The 24,574-nt window shown below is 41.3% G+C and overlaps 2 protein-coding genes across 2 annotated transcripts in view; both read right to left on the bottom strand.

Moving 5' to 3' along the window:
• LOC131592227 (synembryn-B-like) overlaps positions 1–632 on the bottom strand; it is a 32,161-nt gene extending 31,529 nt beyond the window's left edge. The window contains exon 1 of the mRNA XM_058863612.1: positions 462–632. Within this exon, the coding sequence (XP_058719595.1) occupies positions 462–599 (138 nt within the window). The 5' untranslated portion in view covers positions 600–632. The remainder of the gene's footprint in view (positions 1–461) is intronic.
• Positions 633–5,004: 4,372 nt separating this feature from the next.
• Positions 5,005–24,574, bottom strand: part of RFX4 (regulatory factor X4) — a 72,072-nt gene continuing 52,502 nt past the window's right edge. The window contains exons 14-18 of the mRNA XM_058862445.1: positions 24,291–24,410; positions 22,856–23,017; positions 16,553–16,715; positions 14,093–14,231; positions 5,005–5,612 (exon numbers count right to left, since the gene is read on the bottom strand). Of these exons, the coding sequence (XP_058718428.1) occupies positions 5,340–5,612; positions 14,093–14,231; positions 16,553–16,715; positions 22,856–23,017; positions 24,291–24,410 (857 nt within the window). The 3' untranslated portion in view covers positions 5,005–5,339. The remainder of the gene's footprint in view (positions 5,613–14,092; positions 14,232–16,552; positions 16,716–22,855; positions 23,018–24,290; positions 24,411–24,574) is intronic.

The raw sequence follows: 24,574 nt of genomic DNA, 5'->3' as shown, positions 1-24,574 counted from the left end.
TGTTCTTCCGTTCAGCCCCTGCCCAGCGGTATACATTGGGTATACAAGGTTAAAATACTTGTGAGGCAAATATAAAATAACTCTTTTTACAGCCCGATCACCGATAACCCACACTACCCGCTGGGCACGCAGAACGCAAGACCGAAGGTGCCGGGGGCCGAGCCTGGCAGTGCTTTGTGCTCCCTTGGAAGTCTGCTTTGCTCCAGACGCTGTCCTGGCTCCCCGCCCCGGCAGTGCCGCGGAGCCCCGCTCGGCCTGAGGCCGGGAGCGCACGGCAAGGGCCGGGAGGCTGCGCCGGGCAGGGGGCGCGGCGGTGAAGCGGCGAGCGCTGGGGACCCGCTGCAGAGCCCAGCCCGCGGGGGGACCAGGACGATGCTGGCAGCGCTGCCGAGGGCGGGCGGGGCGGGGCGGCGACATCGCCGGGGGAGCGGCGCAGAGGGGAGGGGGATGGGACCCGTTACCTCCTCGTTGTACCGCGCCAGGACTCGCTCCACCGCCTCGGCGCCGCTGCCGAGCCCCTCCACGGCCTCCAGCACCGCGCCCAGCTCCGGGCCCGGGTCCGGGCCCGGGTCCGAGCCCGGCTCCGCGCCCGGCTCCATGCCCGACAATCCCGTCCCGCCCCGTCCGGCGCCGCCAGCAGCGTCCGCGCCCCGCCCCGCCCGCGCGCCCCGTGCCCCGCGCCCCCTGACGCGGCCGACGCTCCCCGCGGAAGCCGCCCGGACCGGCAGCCAGCGGCCTCGCGCCATTGGCTGGAGGGGCCGGCGGCGCGCACCCCCGAGCCCTCCGATTGGCTGCCGTCCCGCCGGCCGGCCGTTGCGGAGAGAGGACTCCATCTCCCAGCATGCCGAAGGGCGCGGCGCGCCGGGCTTTGTTGCCGCGGGGCACGATGGGGGCTGCAGTCCGTGCCCTCAGCGCCGAGCGCTCCCGCCGGGAGGAGCGGCGGTAGCGCGGTCTCGGGATGCCCGGCGGCGCAGGGCACTGCCCGGCACATCCCTCCCTCCTCCTTTGACTTGTCCGATCGTGTGCTTTCTGCGACCTGCCCTGTGCACACCCTGTCTGTCCCAGGGCGAAGGGCTGCCGCAGACACGTCTGGCCGCTTTTTCCAAATCTTTTAGGTCATTTGGCTCCCACCGCGGGCGAGGTCTGTGAAGCCCCTGAAGCGGGGCTTGGCCAGAGCGCCTGGCAGCAAAGCCAATCCCCTTTTCCTCAAGTCTAACCCACCAGAGCAATGGAGGTACACGAAAAGTCTCCGTTCTGTTCAGGAGGTGGCAGGGAGGAAGGTGGGCTGCACCGGCAGAGTCGAGCAAAGGTGAACCGTGTCTCTATAAAAGTATTGCAAGGCCGTGGGTGTAAACCACACAGAGCAGATAGACAATATTTCCATACTTAAAGTGCCCTATAATCGAAATTAATTGTCCAGATAGGAGAAAATTATATATTGAAGTTAATTTAAAAAACCCCAAATATGTTCATACGGAGCTGTGGCCGGTCTCTCCTTGAAATCTTTATTCCTTCAATTCCGGAATCCGTGAGAAAGAGGAACCTTTCCGTGTTAAAGAGAAACCTTTTACCTAACAAATGACAGGTTCCACAGTGGAAAACGCTAGGGAAGTTGCACCTGCAGATGGACAGGGCCCAGAGGTGGTCAGATGTGACAGTGCATGTCTGCAGTGTTTAAGATGCAGACTCAAACCAGAACCTGAATTTCCTCCTTAGGGATTTCTTGCCACAAGAACTGAGATATAAATCCAGAACAGCACAGTCACTGGACTGCAAGGAGTAACAAAATCCGGCCATCCAGTGTACAGCCATTTCTTCTGAGTCAGATCCCTCTGTAAACTAATGCAGTTTTGGAGAGAAACCCAATGAAAAAAAAATCTTTTACTTGTTAGATCTACAACACTATAATAAAGTATAAGCCTGCTTAGATTTACTTCACAGCACAGCAAAACACTCATTTTACTTGCACATATCAAATTAATTTTTTTTTTTAATTACAAAACCTGAAAAATAAAGATTAGGAAACTGTTACTGCCCTTTAAAAGCACATTGTTATTCATCATCAGCGCATTTTAGTTTCCACTTTATGTAGCATATGAAGGATTAGGATTTCAGAGAAAGAGAGGGACAGAATAAATTGCATCCTCTATCAAAGAATTGCCAGACCTTTTCAGATGGGTGCATACCATGAGCCCTTCCCAAGTTAGTCAGCTTTATCTAAACCTTCCAAAGCAATGTCTGCCCCTGAATTTCATGGGTTTCAGGGTCAGTCACAACAGAATTGTGGGGCTGAGGAGGTCAGAGGCCATTTTTGTCAAAGGGTACTGACCTTAACAGCAAGAGGTAGCCTGACAAAAACAGGATTCATGTTACTGAATGGAGTTCTCACTGCTCTTCCCCCGCTGAGTCTTTTTTTCTACCTGGTAATGAAAAATTTTGAAGAATTGTAATGGATTTTTATAGGCATACATATATATATATATATATATATATATATATATATATATATATATATTTGTGTGTGTGTGTAGATCTATTTAAAATATTAAATGTGTTGTGTCAGTTATGCTGTAATATATGAGTTTCTATCCTACTGTGTATATATCTATCATTTGTTATATGTTTAGCCCATGAAAAAGATCATGCTTTTATAAAAATGTGCATTTGTTGTTAGGAAAAAAGAGAATGTAAGCAAGAAATAAAAAAAAATAAAAGGAAAAGGAAATGAGAGAAAAACATGAAAAAAAGAGAGGAAAGAGAAAGAAGAAAATAGGAAAAAATAGCAGAAGAGAAAAAGAAACTGCAATTGAGACTGAATATTTCAGAACGCGGTATAAAAATTTCTTCAGCAATATTTGCATAATCACATATTTACTTTATATGCACTTAAATACACAGCTAGGCAAGAAACTCCAACTTTTCGTTTCCATGGTCAAGGGAAGGGATTAAATAACAGCCTGCAGACTCTGACTCAGGAGGTTTGGCAGTTTGTACTGGGATGATTTAAGACATCCTTGCCCCTCACCAGACATTGTACCCAGAGGTTATGGTGCTGTCCCGAGCTGCTGCACTCCCCAACCTGGTGCACACCCTGTGACCTGAGAGCTGCTCTCAGGTTTGTGCTGCTGTGCTGGGGTCTGAGCTGCAGTGGCCCAGGATGAGACCTGCTTTCCCTCACAGCTCTTCTCATGCAGCTGATGGCCTCTGTTTGACCGATCTATATACTGCCCCTCATGAATGTCTGCTTTTAAAATCCTCATCAGGAAGCAGTTCAAAGGTAGTTGGAAGTGCACATTCACACTCTTGTGGTATCAACACAAGCTTCTAAATTAACTTTAAAAAGGAAAAAAAAAAAAGACTGTTTTTTTTTTTGTTTTTTGTTTTTTTTTGCAAAAGACTTTCCAAGCTCTATCTGACTGATGATATTCTTGTCTCTTTTTTATAAGCAGCTTTGTGGTGACGCTGTTGATCAGAATTTCCTCTCCCAGGATGCCCAGGATGTTGCAGTTCTCCACTCAGAAAGGTTTTATTATTTCTGGGTCTCACACTGGGTCCAATATCCCTCCTCCTTCCTAAACAGTCTGCCTGAGCTCTTGAAATCGGGGTAGCAGAGCTGTTCCCAGAGGTGTCGAAGGATATGGAATATTTGTGTGCTAAAATAGTCTCATTTTCTCCTCTCTTTCAGTCAATGGGGATTAGACTTCCTTTGGTTTAACATTTTACTGTAAAAAAGAGAGGAAATGCTTCTGGCTTCCCTTGAGTGGGGTGTTTGGGTTCATCTCCATCCTGATCCTTCCAAAGACCCAGCCTTGAGTTACTGGTCAGTTCTACCCACAGACGTCTCACCAAGCTATCTGGATCTTGGAGGGACCATGGCAGGTCATGATCACCAGTCCATCAGGCAAGTGGAGGTGCATCATCCATTTGCCACAAATTGTACCTGTTTTCGAGTCCTTCCTTGGATAAAAACATACATGATGACATCTAACATTTTTTGAAGGTCTGCAGCTTGTAGAAGTTTTTGTATTTAAGTAAATTTAACTGCCATCTATTTACTTTCAAGAACTTTATTTGGGTGTGAAAATCCCTCATATATCTTGCACAACTGTACAAATAACACTTATGTCCATTTTAGGCATAAACGTGGTTATCATCACACTGGGTGCTATCAAAGATTTTATTTACAAAACAATTACTAAAATGCCTGTTGTCATATTTCCATTTATTTATTTCTTACCCATAGGGTAATAGGTCCACCATAATTGCTTGGTGCGTTTTATAATACAGAAGAAAAAAGCTATGTTAATAAAAACTAACAAAAACTCACAAATAGCTACAAATCTGACAGAAAATGTCTAAGAAAAATTCTCCCCAAAATACAATACATTTTTCCACACATACACAGTACAGAATAACTTCAAAGGCACAGCTTTGAATTTTGCTTTTGTAGACGTATAGAGAATCATCACCACATGAAGGAATTGAGAGAACAGTTTCATACCTGTCTATAGATAATTAAGCAAATTATCGTGTTTGCATTTTCGTTTTCCTTATATAATTGCTTCATATCATCATATTTAACATATGTGGCTCTGAATCCAAAATCTTCCCAGTCCCCAAGTCCCTTCTTACCTTGTCATTACTGACCAGAGAAGTTAGATTTTTCCAGATTGTGCAAACTCAACACAAATACATATATAATAAGAACAATAGTCAACTTAAGGCAGTGTATAATTCAATGCTACATGTCTTTTCTTCTCTTTTGTAAAGATCAAACTTACTGGATCAACAGAAAGGTGCATCAATATACAAAATTAGGTGTAAACTGAAACCTACAGCAACATATGTCCTTTAAGGAACCAGATAGAGGAATTGATATGAGTAAGTGATGACTTGGCAGAATGGTTTTTAAGGAATGCATTAAGAGCTTTAAAGAAGAACAGATGATGGAGTTTTGCTGAGGGTGAATTTCCTGTCCTTAATTCAAATTATAAATAGGTCCTGTTTCAGTCCTTTTTTTTTTTAAGACTCATTAACGTTTGTCAATAAGAGAGGGGGTAAAAATGGCTCACTCAAACTGAGAGCACACAGGGTTGGCCCAGAATTAAAGAAGGCACAGATCGGCCCAAAAACGGTTTAGAACAGCACAGAAGTATTTTTCGGCTACAGGAACATTCAGTTGTACTGGTCTGCAATCTGCCCACGTTAGGAACTACATTTATCTGCCCGGGATCTTTTCCATTTTCACCTCCCTTGAAGAACGTCCATGAAAAGTCCCACACGGCACGAAGCTTCTCTAACTCTTGTAAGCGTGTGGGCTTAGCTGATACCAGTCATCTTCACTTAGCCCAGCCTGTGGTGGCTTCCCCATTGATGTAGGCAAAGCCGGGAAAGTGTTGCATGTGCTCGTACTCAGAATTCCTGCGCGTTGTCAAGGGCGTGTACATGTCACTGGAATTCCCGTATCTCGTGGAGTGCATGGAGGAGCTCGTGTAGCAGGAGTTGGCAGCTGGGACCTCTGGCCAGCGCGGAGTCACTGGTGTGGGATGCAGCCTGGGAGTACTGCTCATCAAACAGGGCTCCATTCTTGATGTTGGGCCATTGAAAGGGTACTACAATTAAAAAAAAAAAAAAAATTAAATTGAAGAATCATCTGACACATAGTTACTTTTAAAATAAGGGCTGGCAGTGTCACAGCTCTGCATTTAAAAAAGTCAAAATCATGTGAATTAGAAGCTATCCAACAGCAAGGTATCATACTGAAGGTGAAATATCAGATAGCCAGTGTCTGCTGTAAACCAAAGTTTCAGGGAAAGTCTTGCGAAACACTGATTTTAAATATTGAATTAATTTATCAAAATGCTAGATATGTCTGGGAGGAGAAAAATAGATTGAATTAATTTAATTTTTTTTTATCCCACTTTTACTCAAAAACTTGCTATTTAATAAAAATCAGAAAATAAAATGTCCCAACTCTTCCTCACTCAAGTGAGCTTTGAGGGAGAGGAGCAAAAGCATCTTTATTTCTGAGAAAGTGCCTTCCCTTTAAAGTGTTCACAAGGCATCAAGAAAATGGTGTGGTCTGGCCCCGGAGCCAGCAGCTAATTGGAGGACTTATGGAAAGAGTCAGACAGGAGAAGGATCCTTCTACTTCCCAGCTAATCACAGTGACACTTGGAAAATAGAAATAAAAGAAATTTGACGAATGGTTTCTACTAAGGAATGACAAGATAGGAAGGAAAACAGAACAGCTTTTGCCCTCTATAGCCACAGGCTGCTCAGCAACAGAAAATAATTTGTGCTTGGGAGGGCTTGCTCTGCATGCATTTATCTTTCTGCCTGTCCTGCAGGAGCAGATCATCTGTCTGCTGTGTCTGAGAAATTGCTCTCCCTGCTTTGTCCCCGTTATCCACGTGCATCACAGAGATGGTGAGGATCCCTGTTACGCTTGACCGGCCATGTATCTTCAGACCTTCTACATTTTACATCTTTATACCTTTTCTGCAAAAAGTGTCACATTTCAAATTTCTGTTTGTTGGATTATTTGGCATTGTGGTATTTCTTTAACTAGAAAGCTGTCACCTCAGACTATCACTTCTGACACTCACAAACCTTGCAAGCTGCATGCCAAAGCTTTCTATGGCTGCAAAACCCCTTCCTCATATTTTGGAGGCTTATGGAGAGGACGGCTGGAGTAGGTGCTCCTAGGAGGGAGGTAGCAGAGATTCCCTAGGGGTCTCATTACATTACTCCACTGTGGATGGGCCCGGGGCTAATCAGTTGCATAAGCAGCTGTTACGTAAGCCCAAGGCAATTGCAGCAGTGTCTCCATGAGGAGTTTGTGCTGTCTCCCTTCAGACCACAGCCTGAGGAAGGCAGCCCAGCCTTGGTAAACGTATTTGAACAGCTCACAAGCCTCAGGCAGCTCAGAGCCACATGCTGGCCGCTCCCAACTAGAGAGGAGAAAAAGAAGACTTTTTGACCAACATACTGTAGTTATGTGATTTAGCACATCCCTGTGTGTCCTGGGGAGACAGGCCAGTAGGCAGATGAGAGGGAAGACATCAAAGGTGTTATTTAGCCTGAACTTCCCATCACAGCTGCTGAAACGGGGTGTTGAACTGCAGTACCACCCTGGAACATTGACATTACAGCACTGTCCTGCCAACACTGACAACAGGTCTATACAACACCATCTAAATTTCCATCTTCACCCCAGAGAAAGTTTTTTCAGTAGGAAAGTTCAGCAGAGCTTACATACTGAGTGTAAAAAGCTTTCTATTCCTTTGAAGGAGAATCAAGTTTTCAGACTTTTTGGCTTTACAAAAGCTTTCATTGAAGATGAGAACTTCCAATGACCAGCAACAATGAAACTTAAGCTTTGAAGCAATATGTGGCCCAAGCTAAAAACTTTCTTCTTTGTCTTCAGTAGTGTTTTCCTTGATACCAATTATGGTGGTCTTTGCCTTTATTACCCATTGGTCTATACTTGAAATCACTGTAGATTCTTGTACTAAGGAGTGTGCTTACAACAGGGTTACCCTAGACTTCTGCCATAATACACCAGTGATTCTCTCGTCTTCTTCCCAAGTGAAATAATCGATCTGTTCTGTTGTTTACTATGGCAGAAGCCTTTGCCATCCTGACTCAGTGCAATTTTCCTTTGAGGTTTAGAAATGAAGGTTGTGACTTCTAACAGGGGAATTGCTAGCTTTCATATCCCTTACAAATGCCAAGAGAAATCCCTGTCTTCAGCCAGGATAATTTGCTGTTTGAAAATTTGTAGATTGCAAAAACCTGTCACCTGTCATCAAGAAGAAGAGAATGAACTCTGGGAATATTGTGGTGGGCCTCCTTGTTGTACACAGCAGTACGTGGGGAAGCCACATTGTCTGTTTGGTGGTTTGGAACCACAAAACTTGTGCCATTGAGTGGATGAAATCTTGGCTCCCAGAATGAACTTCAGGATGCACTGGGAAAAGAAAGATCTTCCTCCTCCAATGTGCAGCCCAGAGGCCATGCTTAGGCTTACTGAGAAGGCAGGGGAATGGCTGTGCATGAGGGGACAGGATACAGTGTGCTGCTTTTCCTTTTCATCGAGAGCACCCAATGCAGCTGTGTTTATGAATGTGTCATGAATGTAAAAAGAATAATTGCTTGAAAATAACATGGACTCTAAATATCCAGTATTTTACAATAAATTCTGTTATGACTGAATGCAAGATGGAAAGTTTTGTAACGGTAGGTCAGCTAATCGCAAATGACTCAGTGGCTTCTTTTTCCCAACAGTGAAGAGACTATTGAAAGACAATATTTTTAAAGTACTCATTGGCCCCTGCCTGACTATTAAATCACCCAATGAAGCATCTATTCAGCCTTGTTGGAGTGTCCAAAGCAGAGCCATCTGGGCGGATGCCTCCCCATGCTGCCTGAATCACCTTTCACACTCTACATCCGGTTTAATGAAGAGTGCTTAAGCTGAACTCAAAACACTGGGGCCTAGTGATCTTTGCCAGATATAAAAGCGACATTTGTTGGAGGACTCTTGACAGGAAATTACCATTCTCTGGGTTGACTCACACTTGTTGCTACTGCTGCCATTAGATCTAGACAAGAAGCCCTTTAAGCCTGTGAGACTTTGAGCAGATTATTGTTAAGGCCTTGCCCACAAATGTAAAATAAATTCAATTTCTTTTAGTATTATTTTAGAAAATGCAACATTAAATACGTCTTGCCATGAAGTGAAGGCTGAGGTTCTACAGCGAAAAGGATGGAGAATAATCTTTTTATCCTTATTCTCAACTCACCAACCAATTATAAATGGAAGTGAAAGGTTTCAATGTCCAAACAGCAAAATATTTTCCTTATGAACGTGGCTCTAACTTTACATTGTATTAGCTCCCACTTTTGCTGAATGCTGCAAATTAATGTTGCATGTTAGCCACTACTTTAGGGCTTGCAAGTAACACATACCAGAAACTACTGAATTGCGGAGAGCTGGCTATAAATTGACTTCATAAAAATATGCTTAAATCTTATAAAATGGCATAATCAAAACTATTGATTAAATGCATCTTTATCACCCTTAATTTGACCCTTTTCTCCACAACTTGAGCCTTATTGAATCTGTTAATTGAGTAGAGTGAAACTTTGAAGCCCATCTAAGTGATTTTGGTACTTTTGGGAGTGGCATTTGGAGCCTTCAGAAAATGCTATTTGTAATTATCTCAAAAGAAGTTTAGACATCTGTTTCCTGTTGCATTCAATACATAATTGCTTCAATTACATGCTAACAGTCTCGAGGCTGTTCTTAAGCCATACAGTTGGGAACAATGACTCTTGCTGCATGGGTGGGATTTGGGCAGTATTTTTGTCTTTCTGTCATTACCAGCTGTTTGATGACAGAGTGGTTACTGAGGAGGGTGTTATTCTTACTGCATTGGTATAGCCATGGGTTTATAATGTGTATGTGCTGGAGGATTAAGAACTTTCCCCTTCTTTTTTTTTCCCCAAAGTAGATGAGCCAGAACAACAAGAATGGACAGTAAAGCATGGGCTCTGTCTGAAAGAGGATTTCCTTGGCTCCCCCACTGCCAAAGACAGTTACTACTGTCTTCCAGAACTGCATCTAACACATCCTGCTGCAGAGGTATATGAAGGGAAGACATGGTTTAGTGGAATTGTGTCATGCATTATTTTACAGAAAAACTGAGTAGTACTGCATGCTGCACCCTGGGAAGTTATATGAGACCACTGTATTCCCCAGAGCAGTTCAGGAGAGTCAGAGTACAAACAATTGCTTAAATTTCCTTTGACTATGGCCCAGTGTGCTGTGGGCCTCTGAGAAGTGCAGATCTGATCTACTGCTGAACAGCAGACTGTACTGCTGCAGCATTTTCTAGAGTGATTTGTTCTGTCCAGGCCATGGAAGTAAAACTATGATCTTCATAAATGCAGCTTAAAGGCAACAAAAATAAATAAATAAATAAATAGATTAACTTTTGTCTTTAAGGTAGGAGCTGCATGGTACAAAAGGAGGAACATTGCTGTACTACTTCTATGGCTCTCTGTCACCTGAGATCGACCGTTTGGAGATGGTTGTTTCACTTTGGAAGTGGCAAAGGAGAAAAGGTAAAATGAGGCTGTGTTTAGTGTGGCATCTAGGAGGGATTCTCAGATCTAGGTGATTGAGCTGGCAGCTGCTTGACTGAATCTCTCCCACCTGCTGTGAGATCAGGTTTGCACAGAAAGGCTGGAGAGGAGCTCCAGCTCCATCAGATTCCCTGCTCAGCACAACTGAAAGAACAGGACATTCACAGCCTCTGCAGACTACACCTGCCCTGCAGTCCTTGGATAACTCCTGTGCACAGGGCACCTGTCACAACAGAAACTAAAGAGATGATAACAGTTAATTCTGTGAGAGAGATGACAGGGAGGAGGTGAGGAAGGAATGATGCAGATCTATAATATCTTGAATGGTGAGAGTAGATAAACAGGGAATGAATATTCACTATTCATCACCCAAAAAACCCCAGGGCACCCAATGCAATCATGAGATAACAGACTTAAAAATAACAAGAGAATGAGTGTTTCACACAACCCCTGACAAAGTCTATATGTAAAAAAAAGCTCAAAGACAGGTTGCTGGAGAATGGTTTGCTACAACAGACATCATTCCAACTGCTCCTTCCTACTCAATGTATCTCTAGGTTAGCTCTTGCCAAAGTCATCATAGCTATGCTGGTGAAACTACTTCTAAGACTTTTCCTCCACACATCTGTTTCTGGTCCTTGCTAGAGAAAGACCTTGATAACTGAACTTACAGTGTGATTCACTACAGCAACACATTAGGGTACTTACAGTTAAAGATGTGCATCTCTGTATGTTACCAGATATGCTGCAATTTCTCTGATTATCCCTCCTTCTAAAAGAGTAAGCGATGAAATTTACAAAGAAAAATTGCTGCAGCATGAACTAGTCTGTGCCTAAGGAAGAGGTAGAATTACATGAATGGAAATATTTTGGATAGCCTGAAAGAGGATTAAGATCTGTCCAGCCGGGGTGAACATTGCAGATAAAAGCTGTGCTCAGAAGCCAGTCAAGCCTACACAGCGGAGGTGGATCAGGTGTGACTTTGTGAAGGTGTTGTAACTCAGCATAGGTTGATGAGACCTCTCAGAGGCTTTTAGATAGAGTTGCTGCCTATTTTGTACCCTGGCAACTGGCACCTAAAACTGCACAAGTAGATGAAATGAAGAACTGATGAAATAGAGGCTCAGTATAGATGTGTTTATGTACATACACACTAAACAGTCTCCTTCTATATGATGGTGGAATAGCATCAGAATATTGTATGCACTCCTTCACTATGGCTTAGGGAATTAGGTGGTAACACATCAATCTGTAGATAATTTTTCATTTGTCTTCCAGGCTCCTGGCCAGTAATCCAAGTCAAGAAATGAGCAATCAGGCCTGGAATTACAAGCAAGGAACTGTTCTGAGAATTATTCACAGATGGTAAGGGAAGAAAAAATTCAGATTAAGATCAAGGTTTGAACAGACTGTTCCTGTCATCAAAAAGAGTCTTAGCCATCAGTGGGAATTAGCCTGTAATGACAGATCCCCACCTGCACTTTTTGATGTAAAAAGTGTAAAGTAATGGTTAATAGTAAAGTATCTACATCTATGTGATTTCTTCCCCAGCACAGCCTCACTCCAAAGATTCCAAAGACAGAATCAAAACTCTCAAAGTAGCTGATAAAACCTGGAGTGTGTCTCTGTCTTCCATGGAAAGAAGTTGGATGTGATGTTCTTCAAGACCAAAATAGTTATTAATAGATCAGCTTAAACCCCACCACAACTACATGTCACCTGCTTTGGCTCAGACCCTTGTCTAGGACAAGGGCTCTCCCTGAATTCATGTTTGTAGAGCTCTTACCACACACACAGATCTTTTTTTTCAATTGGAGTTAATCCCTAGACACTGTCCTAAAGAGCATGGTAGAATAGTTGCTAAAGTTGAGCCAAAGTTCTATATTTGGCCAGAATGTAGATTATAACAAAGACTTCTTTTGAAAGTTATGGTCAATGCCTCCTTTTCCCAGCTGATTATACTCCCACAGCTCTGCACATTGCAGCCCCTTTGGTTTCAGTATAGTGGCAGCTGTTGATATATTCATTGTAAATTTGGCTTCCTATATTTTTGTTTTGCAACATCATGAGTTCTACTGCAACTCCTTGCAACATGTCTCCCTCACAAAGACCACTAGGAAAAGAACAGTTCCCAAACATCTTATTAGGGACATCTTACAAACTTTTTTTTTTTTTAAGTCACTAAGAGAGGACTTATTATCAGGGGAGGCATTTTAAAGATGCTAACTTAGCTTTAAAAATCTGTCAGCAAATTATATATCAAACTGTTAAAGATTTTTAGATAATTTTTCAAAAGTAAGGTTCCAGTTTGTAGCTCCTCTCAATACAGAACAGGCACATTGATAGGGTTTTGTTGGCTGTGTCCTGCTGTGTAATTCCATCTCAGTTTATAGGCAGCATGAGAAAGAACATGCCACACAGACATTGAAATTATTTTCCTTTAAACTGTGATCATTAAAGCATAGCTGTTCTTCGTATATGTTCAGGACAGTTCAAAGACTAGCAAGAGAGGAAAAAATTATCTGACATCTGCACTTCTAGTGACAGCCTACTACAGTATGAAAGATATTTGCCTGTGTTCAGTGTTTGCTACTGTTTGCATACAGCATGTTAGCCAGGATCCAAGTAAACTAAAAATGTGTTGATCTTGATTTGCTTTACTTCTTTCTTGAGATAACAGGGTAAGACCTATACAGAAAAATGGAGGGAAACAAACCCGTCCCAGGACACTGCACTTAAATGTTCATTCACTTTTCTGCTGAAGATGGAGCAGTTGCAAAAACCCTCAGACAAAGCTGTACACCTCATGTAGTCTGACAGACCAGGTACTACACAAATGGGTGAGAAATTATAGCTTGTCCTTTCCATAAGCCAGGGAGTCATTGTTGAGCTGCTCCAAATGAGCATACAGATCTCAAAAAGCTTTAGGGAGATCAATACCATGATTCTTATCTTACAGCTAGGGGAAATGAAGCATAAAAAGGAGAAACAGCTCCTCTAAGATCACATGGCAGGCTGATGCCAAAGACCAAAATGAGATACAGCTTTCCTGTGCTTTGTTTCAAAGCACTACCAAATTCACATATTTGCCTCTGTTATGAAACAGTTGCAGTCCAGTGATGATATTAAGCATGGCAGTCCCTGATACACTTTTACAAATTTCCAGTAAAGGGTAAGTGGTGCCATGTGGGTGGAATACCCTGATGCCATCACCTCTTCCTTGTATCTGCCCTTTGCTAATCTTCTAGCAGAGAGCCCAGAGAGCAGCTGCCTACCCTGAGGAAGCACCAGCTGCATGAGGCACTAAAGCCCTCTGACAGTGGCACTGCTTTGGGACTCTTGCTAGATCTGATCTTCGCACCTAATCTGTGCTGGCTCCTACTGGCTCAATTTCGTGAGGTGGAAGGGTTACTGACATAATTTCTCAGCACTGTAGGAGACTATAGGATATAGATTAAACAACCCCTGCAGTGGTGTCCTGAAGTTATTTAAACTACATGCAGAACTTACTGTTTTGGCGAATTCCTAAACATGAGTATCCTCAAAAGCAGAGACCCACAAGAATTCATTAGGGTCTCTGCATCTTCAGCTAAATGAAAACACTTTTACTTCTTCTAGGGGGTCTCTTCCTGCTCCCAACACCTAAGAATCATACAACTAATTATATTCGTTTTCGCTTTAGCTGCTCCTTAAAACAGAAACACTTTCCATGATCCAGACCGCTGGATTTTAGAGTTAATAACTTGTATTGGCAATCTAAAGCTACTTCTGATCTCCACTAAAATGAAAAAATACCTAGGCAATATTGGAAAATAAAAAAATAGGAGCCATCAATATCTAGACATCTTATTGATTCAGACAGCTAATATGCTGAAAAATTTACAAACTGAATTATTTTAAATGTTATAACAACTATCATCAAGTAATAAATGCAGATTACCTGTGAAGAGCTCCTGTGGTAAGCTGAGTAGTGAAGTGGTCCAGAAATAGCAGTATCATGTGGTAAGGATGGATACTGACTCTGCATTGGATGGGGATGCTGGTTGCTATAGCTACCATAGTTGTAACTTCCTGTGTATCTAAAATACATCAAAAACTACTTTTAGTATGCACAATAATTTATTTCCACTAATCATTCCACAACTTTTATGAAACATAACATTGTTTTTGGTTGTTTGGTTTTTTTTAAGAGGAGGATGATATTTTAAATCTTTTTCACAAATATATTTTCCAGCTCAGATGGGAAGCAGATGCCACTAGTGAAAGTGTGTATCCAGCACAACATCAAATAGAGAGACCCAGCATGTTTCTGTGGCTAATTTTAAACTGCAGACTCAGCTCTGCACTTTCTGAGGAGAAAGTGTCTTTCCTTTTTATTGTTATCTAATGCTATGTTCCCAGTAAATTGTTATCCAGGCTGAGGAAGTATGGTAAGCCCTGACTTGAAGAACTGCAATGAGTTCAGCTATCTCCTTGCACTGCAGTCAGATGTTCCTTTTTTGGGAGGGAGAAAAGTGAATTAGTTTGAACCAATGTTCAGTTTTAGAACAGTCAGATCAGTAATGGAGTGGGATGCGAAGTCAGAGAACCTGTCTAATTTCTTTGTTGAATCCCAACCTCCTCCCTGGGCAAAGGAGGGAGCAGTTTCCTTAGCTACTGGGTCAGTGCTGGCCATCATTGTTTGGACCATTCACTAGCAGAAGATGCATGGACACTTTCTGCAATTTCCCAATTTTTGTGAACATCTGATCTTTTCAGAAAAGTTGATTCACCTAGATTAAAATGTTTCCTCAAATCACCATAAACCAACACCAGAGGCAAGACATTCCTGCAGAAACAATGAATTCTCATATATACACACACATATATATATAACATAGACACTGCCTTACTGTTGTCTGTTCTATGTCTTGAATACTCTTAGCTCCTGTACCTCTGTGCTGCTCTATTTCTGCCTCCACCTAACAGTCATATTTCTAGATAAGAGAGACATTCCCTTTATCCAGGTTTTCCCAGTAAGGCCTTAGCAGTGACATTCAAACTGGTATCTAAACCTAATCACATTTAAGATGGAAGAAGATGCAGAGTTCAAATTAATATCTACTGATATCCTTTGGCACTTCTGCAAAGTTAGTGAGTTTGCAACAAGACTGAGGAACACAGTAAAATCTCTTGAACCTCTGGCATCATAGTAGCACCTGGGAATTTGCTAATCTTGCTATATTGTTTATTCCTTCTCCATCAATTAGTTTATGATTGTTTTTTTAGTTATGTATGTCTGTGAGTTATGCACTGAATCAAATGAAAAAACAGAGAGCTTTTGCAAGTGTCTGAAGCTTTTCCAGATGAAATAGTGTTACATAAATTTATACCGGTAATTATTTTAATTGAGAGCCTTGAGCAAATTTTGGTGATGGAGAATATTAGATTATTATGGTGATACTGTGTCTGTGTCTTCAAACTGTGGACATTTTTTCATCTGCAGGTTAACAGTAGTCATTAAATCACTGAGGTTGGAAGGGACTTGTGGAGTTTATTTAGTCTAAGCCCTCTACTCAAAGCAGGGTCCACGAGAGCAGCCTGCCCAGGATTGCGTCCAGCTGGCATCTGTACATCAGCAAGGATGGAGACTCCATAGCTTTTCTGGGAAACCTGCCCCAGTGTTTGGTCCCACTTATGGTAAAACAAGTTTTTTGTTCATTTATGTTTAAACAGAATTTCCTGTACTTCTAATTGTGCTTGTCCTGTCATTAAATACCACTGAAAAGAACCTGTCTCTGTCTTCTTTACATCCCCCAGCAGGTATTTATACACTTTGATAAGACCCTCCCTGAGCCCTCTCTGCTTGATGCTCAGTAACCTCAGTTCTCTCAGCCTCTCTTTGTATGACAGACAGTCCAGTCCCACAATCATCATCAAAGTGGCCCTTTTCTGGACTTACTCCAGTATGCCTGGGTCTGTCTGGTACTGGGAAGCACAGAATTGGATCCAGATGTGGTCTCAGCAATGCTGAGTGAAAAGAGAAGGATCACCTCTCCTGACACATGGTTGTTCTCTAGGCACATCTAGCTTTTTCAAACATGGCACAGGAAAATAGAAATCAGAGAAGGAATCTGCTTAAGCCTTCCCTTTTAGAAAATATCCTCCAGGCCTACTGTGGCTTTGAATAGAATTAAATGAGATTATAAAACTAAGACATAATATAATTATAGAATAACAACAACAACCAAAGAATTATGATACCAGCATCTTTGCAATACCGACTTAACTACATCAAGAAACAGCTTTTACTGTACTAAAAAAAAAAATAAAAAAAAAAAAAAAATCACCTAAGCAGGAGTTCATCCAAATCCCACCAAAAACACACTGAAAAAACCCAAGCCACTGGGAAGTGCCTTACCCATGTTCTTCTCTGTGGGGATAAACAGGTATCCGGTGTGTGACGGATGATGAAGGTACGTGAGGGCTCCTCATGCAGGACAGCTGTTGGGAATTCTCAGCAGGTGACCCAGCAGCTGTTGTCACAGTGTAGGTGAGTGACCATGTGTAGGATTGCATGGCCCCTGCAGACAGAGAGAAGCCAAAGGAACACAATTAACACGGGCTGTCATCCACAGAGGTGCCGTGCCTTGAGACAATTACAGGAAAACAAGTGGACAGGCAACAATCATGGAAAGTGCATGGATCAAAGTGAACAGACCAGTCATATCTGAGGCATGAGCATCAATACATATAGATCATTTGGACTGTGCAAGGATCCAGAAGAATGAAACGTATCTGGAATGGCTCACACTGTGAACTTCCAGTGTGGTGTTGAAATAATTTTTCAGAAAAAACCAAAACATTGGAATAGGACTTAGAAATGGAAGAACACCAGTGCTAAGATTTCTCAGGCATGATGCACCAAACCCTGAGCTCTCTCTCACATGGAAAGGGCTGCTGGCCTGCTCAGCTCTGAGGCCTGGACTGAGGCAGGAAGTATGATCAGTACAGTGAAGGATTAGAAAAAAATAAATGTTATGCAAATAAATATCTTGAATCCTTTTGCAGTTTGTACCTGCTCTATTCAACTAGGTACGAGCCCTTGTAGTGGGAACACTACAAAGATCCCCAAATTATGACAAGTAGATAGACAGAAATAGCCTAGTCATTTCCTTCCTGCAAATAACATTTCTTTCTTTTTTTTAGTGGCAACAGAGACTGGACTTAATTTATTCTTGTCATGTAGAGCATTTGTGGGAAGAGCAAAGCAAAGAAGTGGGTTTTCCATTTTGCTTAGAAGGTGCTGAGTTTTTTAATCATCCTGATCCCTTCCAGGCAGGAACTCCAGTTTCATGAGCCAGCTGCTGAGAAACCTTTGTCCTTTGCACACACCCCTTTTGCTCAGGAGGTTGACAGATCTATTGTTCCAGTATAACATAGTTCTTGCTGGAGGTCATGACCATACTGGCTGAGATTACCCTGCAAATGAGGACCAGAACACTGAATTTAACCCAATGAGGACACTGGTTTGGGGGGCTCTGGGCACTCTTGACTCCTTTTCTTTGGCTAAAAGGAATTGCAGGAGGTGACTTGTTTTTTTTCAATATGGATTCTAGGACTTCCTGTAGCATGAAAGGGTTTAATTCAGAGGGGGAAGTGATTGTATTCTCAGGTCTGTGTCCACTCCATGGCTTTGGGAAATGGAAAGCCTATTTCAAATAGTATGCATAATTTTCTTCAGGTGTGTGTGATTTTATTTGGCAAAATCAGGCAATTTTTTTTTTTTTGGTGGTAAATGCTTAATTCTGCAACTGAGTGAAGGCATTCTGAGCTTTACAAGGTAAGTCCTGCTCGAAATACTTCAGCAAGGTGTGATTTGGTGCTCTTGCAATAGAAATCCTTGGATGTGTTATGGCCAAGAGTATTTCTGATAGGTCTGTTTTCACACGCCTGCATTTTCTGCCACTGACTCCTGAAATTTCTATCTTCATCTCCTCCCAATGCAAAGGACATTGACATCCCCAAGACCCCAAGAAGAAAAGCTAGCTCCTGTTGCCATGGACAAATAAACATTCATGGTTCCTTGAACTGGGAAAATGTTTATGGAAATCTGCCTTTGCTAAAAATACAGTTTAGGTGGAAGGGACCAGAAGCACTTATACAGTTACCAAATAGCTTTATTTGAAAACAAAAGAGTTTTGAAAATATCAGCAACTTGTCTACAGCATATTTTAATGAAACATTTCAATTTCAAAAGGTCAACATATTTTCCCAAAGTTATCTTCCAAAAGAAAATTTGCAGCTTTCTTTCAAAACAGGCCTAAGTGTGAAAGGCAAAAACAAAGAGAAAAGAAAGGACAACAAAGAGGGTGAAAAACCCCAAATAATTATTTTTAGGTAACATTGTTTGGGTTTTTTTTCCTACTTTTTCACTTCACTAAAAAAAAAAAAAAGTTTTACTTCGATCTGATTTTATTTTTTCCAAGAAGAAAATTGACCATTGATCCAAAAAATGTCATGACCTTCCTAGCTGTAATAAGAAGCTGTAATAACAGAGCCAAGAGATCCTTTGCATTTTATCAAATATAGTGATTTGAGTGGCCTTAGACATTGTGACAATCTCCTTTTCTTTTTTCAAAAAATAGTGGGGATCTTATCATATGATGAAAATGAGTGAGTCCAGGACAGCAACTTGTTTCAAGTGCTCCCTGTGGGAAGTCACATTCTTTGGATGAGAGATGCCACTCCTGGTATTCAAATCTAACTGGCAGCCACCTCAGTTAAACTTTAAAATACATGGTTGGAGGGTAACAGGTTTTGTGCTTGTCCAGATGTCACAGAAACAAACGTAGAAAACAGGTCTTTCACCAAGAGAGCTGTGAATATCTTTGTTTAATTCTTCTGACCAAGAACTGTCTGAGGTACTACAAGATAGTACCTCACACAGCTGCTCGAGGGAATATTCCCTTTCTTTGCAGGTTATGTTTTAGGAACAAAAGTATGTTGGGTTCTACTCTGGATTTACAGAATGACAGAAAGCAGTGCAAGTATTTTTTACAGAATGTTCTGGGGAACAAACAGTTGCCTCATTTCTCTTTGCCTTTGTGGAAAGGATGTATTATTTTCAGTATTTTCTAATTACAAAGACAGGGAGGAAGGATGGAAGATGACAACAGATTTGCAGACTGTGAGTAAGTACATATGAGGTCAGTCAGGATACTGCCAGTGTTGTGGTGGGTGGAAAAGGAGGAATGAGTGAAGTGTGAAAGGTTTTCATAGTTAGCTTTCTAATACCTGCCTAGGTCCCAGTCCTTTATGATTAATTTCCTCAGCTGCTTGCAGAATTGAACTCCAAGAGATGAAGTCTCTTTTAGATATGTCTGAACCCAACTGAACTGCTTTTTTGAAATAAGCAAAAACAATAGTTATTGAGCAACAATTTGCTCTGCTTTGTGTTCTGAACATGCAGGGTTTGATTAAAATAGGGAAATTCATTTATTATCACTCTTTTTTTTCTTTTCTCTTAAAAAAAAAAGTTATTTTGAGGATACTGAGAGGCCGTCTGATCTGTAGGGAAGCCAAATATAAATGGAAATGCTATTAGTCCTACAAGAGCCCTATTGTCATTGATGCCATCACCTACACAAGTGCAGAAAAAACCCAGAAGATGCTTCATGATGCTGCATTTTATGTCTGCTTTAGGCTGGAGGCAAATGACCACCAAGACACGGTGAGACACTCCCAGCACTGTGCATTATTTCTGATAGCCAGCAGTACTGTCAGCCTCAAGCAGTCAGAAATCCAGAGTCAGACCCCCATTCTGTCCCAACTCAACAAACAGATCACTTTACCTATAAAGCCTTAGAAAAACACAAGCCTTTCCATTTGAAGGGAAAAATTGCCTTTTGAAATTGAAACCTTTGAGTTTTGCACTCTGCAGCTATGAGAATTAAACTCTGGTTGTTGAGCAAGAGCTGATATTCTCAAATACTCATATGAGTCCAGGAGCTGAAGCTTTAGGAAAAGAACCAAAAATTTGTTCTACTCATACACACAAATATGAGAAGTACTAGATCTATGCCAGTATTCCCAGAACTTTAATACTGAGCCCAGACTTGGAAGAACAGTGACTTTTAATGACCATTGCTGACCTGAGGACTTATTTCATGCATAAATTTCTTAAAACTGAACAGCAAACTCCGTAGTTTACTGAGATATTAGAAACTAAAAATTCAGAGTTCATTTTGGGTCGTCTAAAAATGACTGCATTGGCAAATTAATAATCAGAGCTTTAAGAGGGGCTTTAAGAGAGAACAGCATAGTCAGCCATATAGCTATCACTTTTATTACAATACTGTTGCAGTTTGAACAATCATTAATCTGGCCATTGTGATTTAGAAAGGATGGAGGCTAATTAGCCTTTTAACTGTCCAGTAACCTAACAAAAAGTTTTAAATAAAATGTTAGTGGTACCATGACAGATGCCACAGAGTGTGATACATAGGATTTACCTTTCTTTTGCTCAGTATCATGTCATTGCAACAGTTTAATTTGCTGGTTTTGAACTGACCACTGGCTGAAGGCAAAAAGCTTAAAAAACAAGTTTAATAGTTAACTTTTATTGCTAATGTCACAAGTAAGAAAGAGTTAATGATGCCCTAAATTAGGAAACTGAGAGCTAATAGTGACCAATGGAACTAGTTCTCAAGATCTGCAAAGCATTTGTGGAATTTTACATTTACCTCATAAAAAACACGTAAGAAAATCAATAGTGTGATCTTTCCAGAACAGAGGTTCCTGCTTCAAAATAATCTATTTAATGCCACTGATCTGTTTGTAAAGTAGTTTGAGTGTGTGTAATACATCTTCAGCACCCCTATTTTAAAGTGTAGCAATTTCCTCTAGCTGAGACACATTTGTTATTTTGTGTTGCTTTATGTGAATAAGCGCTGCATTCCACGGTGTAATGGTTAGCAAACTAAAACTAGTCCATCTACGTGATGAACATGGGAAACAGAGGAATTACTAATTGCTCAAATTAAGAAACATATTCATATTTAATGTTAACCAGAGCATTACTTGCATTGGCAAATTTGGCTTGGCAAGACAAAAATGATTTTCACAGTCTCAAAAGTAAGACTGCACCAGACAAGTCCAATTCAACTAAATGAAAGCTTTTAAAAAAACTAAAAATGAAAAGCTGAGGAAAAATAATTAAAATAATCAGAAATAGGTTTCCTGCCTAAAAATTTCTAGTATGGGAATAACTGTGGTCTTTCAGTACCTGAAGGGAAGGGGACTTCTTACAAGGACCTTTAGTGACAGGACAAGGGCAAATGGCCTTTGGTTAACTGCTATATGGCAGTCACGTGGAGTTACAGTATCTGCAGCCCAAATACAAGTCCCTCAGACCTCCATTCCAGTCAATGGCCCTGCAGAACACACAATTCCCTTCTTTTCAGTCCTTAATTTCTGTGTACAGCCCTGCATCATACTAAGGTCTGTTCCTGGCATCACAACCATCCCACAATGTCTACAGGTCAAATTCCACAGAATATCAATGTTTCAACAAGAGTCAAAGATCCTCCCCACCTCCACTGACACCTGGACTGAAGCTGTGTGGTCACCTACCCTGTTTAGGAATTATTTGTCTCTTGTCTATCTGTCCTGAGGGGTAATAACTTCTTATTTCCCTCCTAACTATTGTATTGCCTCCAACAGTGAAAAATCTCAAGTTGTGATGTAGGGACAAATATTTTTAAATCTCTTTCCAGCACAACATGCATTGTGCTTCCCTGTGGCGCCTTTGAAAACATGAAAAACATTTTTCAGAAAGATTTATTAGTTCTTAGCCACTGCCAAATTCTCTAGTGTGGTAAATCATCACTTTATGACATTCTTTCAAGAAGATTTTGTAACTTTTCTAGTACATCACAAAAGCGATAGTTTCCACATTCTGATTGTACATCCTTTTCAATGAGGAGCAGCAAAGCTGGAATTTCACTGCCTGAAATGCCTTCTGAAAGTCACTCACTTTTCTGCCTTTCTTTCCATGAATTAAGAGAATGCTGTCTGTTGATCATACAGACAGACTGTCCTGGGATGAGTTTTGCTCTAGAGCAAAAAGAGGATGTCAGCCATTTATATAGCCCAAACAAGGAGCTAGTTTTATGCTTATTGTTTTCTGTCAATTCTACCCAAAAGTTTAATTTGTCCCTTAAGTGCAATTTTTTTTAGTTTGTGGGCCCACCAGAATACAACAACCTTATCTGTTGCCATAATAGAGTATAACACTGAAAACAGGCTTCAAACATATAATTCCTAATCTCTAACATTGATTGATGAAAGTTATCAGCAAAGTGTAGAAGATTTCCAATTGCACAGCTATTTAAACATATTTGGGTGTTAAACATGTTGAAAGATATCCGTCTCCCACTTTACCAGCTAGGAATTCCTGAACCGCTAGTGATTTGGGATTTTGCAAACCTCACAAAAATGGAAACATTTGGCACACTTCCTTCAGGCAAATAAAACATCCAAACATCAGATCTTCTTCCTGGTAGACTGCACATCATGTGTGGATACAGTGAGAACAGATTTCTGTCTTGGGAAGGCTTCTCATATAGTGCATACAGTACCTCATGTTCTAAGGCTAAATTTTAGGAGATTTTTAGCGCAAAAGCCACCTTCAAGCAGATTTATCTGTCTGAAGCCAACCTACCTGTAGTAGCTGTTATGCCACCATACTCTGGGGACTGGTTGCTGATGGGTGATGGGGCAGAGGGCATTTCCACAGAGGTGGCAGATTTAGCTGGGGAGAACGGCGCTGGGGATGGAGTTGGAGCAGCTGGTTCACTCAGAATAATTTCTTCTCGTATTTCTGCTGCAGAATGAGAGAAAACCCATCAAACATAGCTAAAGGTAGAGTCAAGGAACACTGAGAAACTTAAGAAAAAAAATAATGCAGGCAGTTAGGTTCTGTAGAGTGTATTTCAAGAAATACAGAGCAGGAACCACAAATCTTTGAAAGAAGTACTTCTATAATATTCACCATTACAACCTTCAGTGTATTTTCAGAGGAGCTCTTCAAGGAATGTGCTATTTTTTCTGTTGCATAGGCAGGAAACTGGTACATGGGCAGCTCAAGTGTTAGGCTCCTATAATGTACTATTACATGTCTAAAATTAGGAGTTGAGTCTGAGCTAGGCATTCCTACACCTTCTAGAGACATTGGAAAGAAACAGGAATTTCCAGAGCATTCCTGTGGCTTTGGGCCATGATTTTCTTTCTTTGTTGACTACAAAAGGAGGATATTCTGGATAGTTTTAGCTGCTAAAGGTATGTGGAAAATATGCAAGAATAAGCAACTTGTTTGTCAAAAACCCAAGAGGCTATGGCAGGGCAATGAATTAAATTCAAGTCTTTCACCATACAGAAGATAGCACCCTAATCACTGAAATGCTTTTCTTACCATAAGTCTACAGGGTGATAAATTAAACCGCAGCTAAAATGGAGAATGAAACTTTCAAAGGTGACAGAGAGGCTTAATTTGCCGAATTTAACGGGCAATGCAAGTAAGGAAGATCACTGAGAACCTCTCATTACAAGGGGTTGCCCAGAGTGGAAAAAACTAAAAGCAATTCCCTGCTTGCTTCTATTCTGGCAGGGCAGTGTGGAGTGGAGCAGGACTCAACATATCCTCAGTACAGGCACTCAGAATCTAAGTGTACCAGAAACAACAGCTCTGCCATTTGTCTTTTCTCACTCCTGCTATCTCTTCCTCTTATTTAGACTGGTACAAATCCGCTGATATCAGTGAACTTATTAACACTCAGCCCACTGAAATTCATGGTGGCTTAGAAAGATTAACCAAGATAAGAGGTTCAGTACAAAAAATTTTTTACTGAAACACCAAGTGCTTAGGAATGGGGCTTCAGACATCCAGAGTGATGTTGTGAAACAAGCAGTTCTCTTTCAGAATGTATGAACCAGGGATACCTCCCAAATTATTTATTTCACATGACAATAGAAGTAAAAACCACTTTGCTCACAGATAATCCTCTGCAGGTTAGATAAGGATAAGGTTATCTCCTAACATAAAAATAGAGAAACCAGTGGAATAAAACAACAAATAATGAATAAAAGAACAGACTCACCTGTGCTTCCTTCTCCCTTCATTGCCCTCATTAGCTCATTAGCTTTCTCCTGACAATGGAGTGATTCTAGCAGATACAATACGTAGTCATCGAACATCAAGTGAATAAGGTGAAAAGACCCTGGTAATAAAGTGAACAAACAAAAAAGCCATTGACTGTCTCAATACACCCATTAAACCAATTATTACGGCACCCACACAAACAGCCCTGAATAAGGCTGCCTCCATGTACTGAAATATCTCTCCTACTCAAGGTAAGAGAGGTCAGAGTAAAACCAGGGAGTA

Source organism: Poecile atricapillus, chromosome W (genome assembly GCF_030490865.1).
Source record: "Poecile atricapillus isolate bPoeAtr1 chromosome W, bPoeAtr1.hap1, whole genome shotgun sequence".
NCBI lineage: Eukaryota > Metazoa > Chordata > Aves > Passeriformes > Paridae > Poecile > Poecile atricapillus.
Note: the sequence above shows the minus strand (reverse complement) of the source record. Positions and strands in the feature narration are given on the sequence as shown.